Genomic DNA, 5948 nt, shown 5'->3' with positions numbered 1-5948 from the left:
TGCATTCCAGTATGGGTGACAGAGTGAGACTCCAACTCAAAAAAAAAAAAAAAAAAAGAAGTACATTCATATTTGTGTGCTTCCATCACACCACACCACACACCAGCTTGCCAATGTTCACGTGGTGGGAGCACATGCCAACTTGGGAAAGGACCGTGCTCCTCCCACTCCATATACCGGCAACCACGTTTGGCTCCTGTGAAGCAGGGCAGCACCTGTGGGTGGGGATGTGCATCCACACACCAGGCCCTGACCTACACAGACACTGTCCTGGAGAAGCCCAGGGCGCAGCAGGGCTTCTCACTGACGTGGTGGTCGCCCTCTGCCGGAGAAAGGGGCATCACGCTGGTCTGGAGACATCTGTGGTTGACACAATGGAGGTAGGGGTGCTGCTGGCACCTAGTGAGTAGTGGCAGGGATGCTGTGTAATCCTACAATGCCTCAGGACAAAGGAAAGACCCAGCCCAACATGTCAGTTAGTAGCCCTCCTCTATGTCCTAACTGCTGTGGGCATGTCTGTGACCAAAGCAGAAATACTCCACATCTAGGGCTGCAGACGGTTGGACATTTGCCAGAATCGTGCAAGAAGCACCTGGTAGGAAGCTTTGTTTTTAGGTTTAGAGGACTTGCTTTTCTTTAAGACAAAAAAAAGGGGCATTCAAACAGCTCGCACACACACACCTGATGAAAAACACACTCCAAGAGTTCAGAGAGGTGTTGGTGAATACTAAGCTTTCTTCCCCTAGCCCTAGCTGGCAGCTCCCTTGGGAAGAAGGCACCACTGTCACCCAGAGGTGCTCTGAGCTCAGGAGGTAAGGTGCATGTCTGACCCCATCCTCTCTCCGACCCCCTGCCCCACAGGCAGCAGCTCTGTGTGCTGCTCTGTGAGGTCCTCTCTCACATAAGCACCATGGAGATCACTGCATCTCAGCAAATGTGAACCTGCCTCCTCTTTTCCAACAGCTCAACAGTGCATAGCCTGGTCTACTGAGAGATGATGAGGTTGTTTCCAGTGCTTTGCTACTACTGCCTTCGGGCAATAACTTCAAGAAAAACCGGAGGGTGAATTCCTAGCAGAACCGCTGGATCACAAGGTACATGCCTTCTACATTTTGATGGAAGATTTTCTTTGGAGTAAAACAGTAGCAAAAGTCTAGCAGGGAGATTATATTACTCAAGTGCTCTGTTGAGATGCTCCAGTCATTCTGTGGCTATTCCAGCGTATAACATGGATCTTGTAAGCTAAGCATAAACGACTGGGCACAGAAGCACGGGAAGCAGAGTTCCTTTATTTTTTATTTTTGAGTTGGCATCTCACTCTTTTGTCCAGGCTGGAAGGCAGTGGCTCACAGCCACGGCAGCCTCAGCCTGTTGGGCTCAGGTGATCCTTCTGCATCAGCCTTCCAAGTAGTTGGAACTACAGCAGGCGCACGCCACCATGCCCGGCTAATTAAAAACAACAAAAGATTTACTGTAGACATGAGGTCTTGCCACGTTGTCCAGGCTGGTCTTGAACCTGTGGGCTCAGGCAATCCTCTCATCTCAGCCTCCCAAAGTGCTAGGATTATAGGCATGAGCCACTGTGCTCAGCCCTAGAGTTCCTTTTATGAGTTAGTTTTGAACCTTGAGGAACCAGTATAATCACAACTACAGGAGGAAAGACAGGCAATAACAAGTGCTGGTAAGGATGTGGAGACAGCAGAACCCTCATGCACTGTGAGTGGGAGTGCAAGATGGAGCAATCACTTGGAAAGTAGTCTGGCAATTCCTCAGCTGTTCAGCACAGAGGTCCTGTACACCCCAGCAGTCCCACTCTTGGGCATACACCCAAAGGAACCGAAAACAGATGTCCACATACATGCCTCTACACAGATGTTGCTAGCAGCATTATTCACAGCAGCCAAAAGATGGAAACAAACCCAGAGGTCCGTCAGTCAACGAATGGATAGACAAAATGTGGCACAGCCATACAGTGAAATACTATTCAGCCATAAAAAAGAAAATACAGACAGATGCTACAACACGGATGAAGCCAAGAGTTATGCTACACACAGGAAGACTGTCACAAAAGACCACACGCTGCCCATAAGAGGCGAATCCACTGAGCTAGAGTGGATTAGTGGTTGTCAAGGGTGGAGGCAGAATGACGAGTGACCACCAATGGGCATGGGACTTCTTTTTGGGTGATGAGCACACGCTGAAGTGGATGATGGCTGCACAACCCTTAATGTGATAAAAGCCACTGAACCGTACACCTGGAAAGAGTGAATTCTGCCTCAATAAGGCTGTTACTAAAAACAAATGCATGGAAAACACCTGGCCTCCTGTAGCTGCTCATTAAAACTTAGCTCTTTTTAGGGCTGGGTATGGTGGCTCATGCCTATAAAAACTTTGGAAGGCCGAGACAGGGGGATTGCTTGCGCTCAGGAGTTCAACACCAACTCAGGCAACACAGCAAGACCCTGTTTCTACAAAAACAACAACAAAAACTTAGTCCCCTTTGGAAGGAGATAAACTGAAATTCAGGGTAACCTACGATATTTTAGGTGGAATAGAATTTTTTGTTCTGTTTTTTGAGTCAGAGTGTCACTCTGTCGCTCAGGCTGGAGTGCAGTGGCACGCTCACAGCCACTGCAGCCTCGACCTGCTGGGCTCAGGCGATCCTTCCATCTCAGCCAAGTAGCTGGAACCACAGGTGTGTGCCACCACGCCCAACTAATTTTTTTGATTCATTGTAGAGACAAGGTCTTGTCAAATTGCCCAGGCTAGTCTCAAACCCCTGGGCTCAGGCAATCCTCTCGCCTCTGCCTCCCAAAGTGCTGGGATTACATGTATGAGCCACTGTACCCCGCCGGAATAGAATATTTTCAACAGACTTATTAAACAATTGTTTTGTGTCTTTTTAAGGTGTACGATTCAATGGAATTTGCTGCAGTCACCATTTTTCACACTGGTTCGACTCTCAATATGTCAGAACCTGTGAATAACAAGCTGGTGAACAAATCTACTGCACAAATGCCTTGGGCAGAGTCATCTCCAGGTAACCTGGGGATGAGGAGGAGGGAAGAAGAGCTCTCCTCTTCAGGAACCCTAAACCATGCTCAAGGAGAGAAGTTGTGCAGTGAGGGGGACATCAGCTTGTGCTGGACTTTCAGAGGCAGCAAAGCAAATGACCTCCACGGAGGGATGGGATTTCTAGATTAGGTTTTCCCTAGTATTTGACAGTGAAATTTCTGGTTTTCATAGGAAAAAAAGATAAAGAAATGGATAAAAACACATCAAATGCATACATTAGAAAAAACCCAAACCACAAAACTACAGGGTCACAAAATGACTCAAGGAGCAGCATTAAATGGCAAAGCCAGCCATTCCTGAGTGCTGATGACCATCTGAGATGAATGTTGGACGGAGTCCTAACAGTGGCGAGCATGCCCTGGTCCCTGGTCCAGCCAGGCCACACTGATGCGTTTTTCTCCTCCCACAGTGCTAGTGCAGATCATGTGGTACGTGCGGTCAGAATCAATGAACGCCACCCGCCACCCTAAGCACAAGCAGACACAGAGAGGTTCTGCTCCCAGGGGCCGAGGCCCCTCTGCTGGTCGGCGGCGAGTGTGTCACGTGATGGGAGTCCATTTCTTGACTCCTCCATCCAGACACTACTTGACACTTTGGGTCATTCTGTAAGGGTAACAAATGAAAACTGGTTTTGAGGGAGACAGAGGGAGACGGGGCGGCCCAGTGGTTGAGAGCCCAGGCTCTGGGGTCAGACAGACCTGGCTTGGGAGTCATCAGCTGGGGGACTTTGTGCAAGCAACCCCACTCCCCTGAATCTGTCTCTTCATCTGTAAATGGAATGCATTACATGGGAGGAGCACCCAACTACAGGAGCTCGCGAGAATTAAGTGACATTTCTTGAGGGATTACTGTGTGTCCTCAAGAAGGCTGGCTGGTGTTAGAAAGACTGAGAACTCTCCCCAGTGGTGAAGCGCTAAGGGGTCACTTCCCCTCCTCACTGCTTTGGCCTTCCTTTCAGAGCTTGAGGGTCTAACAGTGTGTGGAACAAAGCAGAGCTGACAGGCTGGCCAGGAACTCCTCCAAACGGCCCAATGGATTAGGACCCAGGAGTGTGGCAGAGCCAGGAGACAGTGAAGGAACCATAGCCGTGAAGGATTCCGAAGTGCACTCAGAGACTGGCTTCAGGAACACCACTCTACCTGGAGCCTGGTCATCATTGGAGGAGCCCAACATTTGCACTAAGCGACACCTGAGGGTATACCGACCTCACACCTGTCTACATCGCCACGCACATTTACACACTGAGTCTAAACAGGCTTTTGCTTACCATGTGGAGGTATTAAACAGCATCAGAGGAGTTCAAATATATAAACTGAAACTGGTCAAAAAAGAATAGCCACATTTCAGAAAATATACCATTGGTGTGCTTTTTCCGTGATAAGGCTAATATTTTTTAAAAGGAGGCACAGTGAATTTAAGACATTGACATTTATAGCCGTAGCTCGACGCTTACTCTTGGAGGCCCAATTATCATCCCTGTCCATCTTGTAAGTGTCATGTCTTCGTCATCTTCTAGACCCCAGCTAACTGTGCCATCTCCTACTCCTTTCTGGCCTTCTTCGAGTTCTTCCAACAGTCGGAAATTGCGAGGGACTTTTACTCCTAAAATAAATGGAAAGAAATTCAAGATACTAGCAACTCCAGGGGAACTTGCAAGCCTAGAGCACACTGCTCGTTATCACTCCCTGGGAATAAGATGCCGGCATGCAAAGAATCACGAGACATTGTCACTTCTCAGACTTGCCACTTACAAAGCTATCAGTATCGACCTGCACATCAGGGGGAAGGAGCACAAGGGAAGGGACCAGGGCTAGATGACCAAACTCGAAAGACTCCCACCCTTCCCCTTGGCAAACCTCATACAAGACTCACATGTCTAAATGTAGATGGGCTGGAGTTGACTAGTGTGAGATGAAAACCATCAATGTTAAGTACTAGCAGGGCGCTGGGAGAGAGGCAGCTAAGCGTGTGCTTATTCACTGGGACGATTCTCAGACAATCCTCGGAGGGACAGTCACACGAGATAGCCAACACAAACGGTGTTCTCTTAACCAGCTAAAAGTCAGCTGAAGCTCCAAGGATATGGTTTTCAACTATCTAAGCCAGGTTTCCCTCTTAACCTCTGAAGAAGTTGAAAGAGGACAGCTGGTTCTCTGTTCCCTAAATCCCCAAGCCTGGCGGGCAGCTTGTGAAAGCAACACAGGGGCACATCATACAGGTGTGCAACCGGGTACCGGAGTTCAGGTGGAAGCCAGCGCCGTTTCTAGGTATCCTCCAGGACAGAGCCTGCCGGGGCTGTGGGAAGGCAGGGAGGCCACTCTCCTTCTGTGCTTGGGCACAGCCCTCTCCTCTCCGGTTGCTCTCCCCATCAGTCCTGCCTGTCTCTCCTCCCTCTCCCATGTCCCTGGTGCTTGCACTGTCTTCTTCAGAAAAAACTCAGGACCCAGCCAAGTCTCAAGCTCTCTTTGCCTTAAATGCTGAGCCCCCAACTAGCCAGACTCTCAGAGGCAATAGGACTTACCACTGAGACTGTGGGAGGTGTTCTCAGTATACGGCAGTATCTCCCAAAGCACAGGACGTGTGCCATTATCAAATCAGTTGGGTTACATATCGCAGCACCTGTTATACATCAGGAACTTTTCTAGGGACTGAAGAACCAGCAGTCAACAAAACAAAAATGCCTGCCCCCATGAGCCTACACTCTAGCACGGGGCACAGGACAAAAAATGTGCAAATTACATGGTATGACAAATCATGGTGCTTTATCACATATATTTACATATTATGCATATTATATATATATAAAAACATATGAGCTGGGTTCGGTGGCTCAGCCTGTAATCCCAGCACTTTGGGAGGCTGAGGTGAGTGGA

General features: G+C 48.8%; 1 protein-coding gene across 4 annotated transcripts in view; it reads right to left on the bottom strand.

Annotated features, from left to right (window-relative positions):
- The window catches only part of UBE2V1 (ubiquitin conjugating enzyme E2 V1), a 53173-nt gene that overhangs the window by 11052 nt on the left and 36173 nt on the right, over positions 1-5948 (bottom strand). For 2 of the 4 annotated variants that reach the window (XM_021710655.1, XM_021710656.1), the window contains one exon: positions 4529-4677. The exons of 1 other annotated variant lie outside the window; for it this stretch is intronic. In XM_021710655.1, coding sequence (XP_021566330.1) covers positions 4529-4677 — 149 coding nt within the window. Of the gene's footprint in view, positions 1-4342; positions 4394-4528; positions 4678-5948 lie in introns of those variants that run through there. One more of the 4 variants, XM_021710657.1, reaches the window with a different exon arrangement.

Source organism: Carlito syrichta, unplaced genomic scaffold, assembly GCF_000164805.1.
Source record: "Carlito syrichta isolate Samal-C Ts95f unplaced genomic scaffold, Tarsius_syrichta-2.0.1 Scaffold296659, whole genome shotgun sequence".
NCBI classification, from domain to species: domain Eukaryota; kingdom Metazoa; phylum Chordata; class Mammalia; order Primates; family Tarsiidae; genus Carlito; species Carlito syrichta.
The sequence above is the reverse complement of the archived record's forward strand: the minus strand, read 5'-3'. Positions and strand labels throughout refer to the sequence as shown.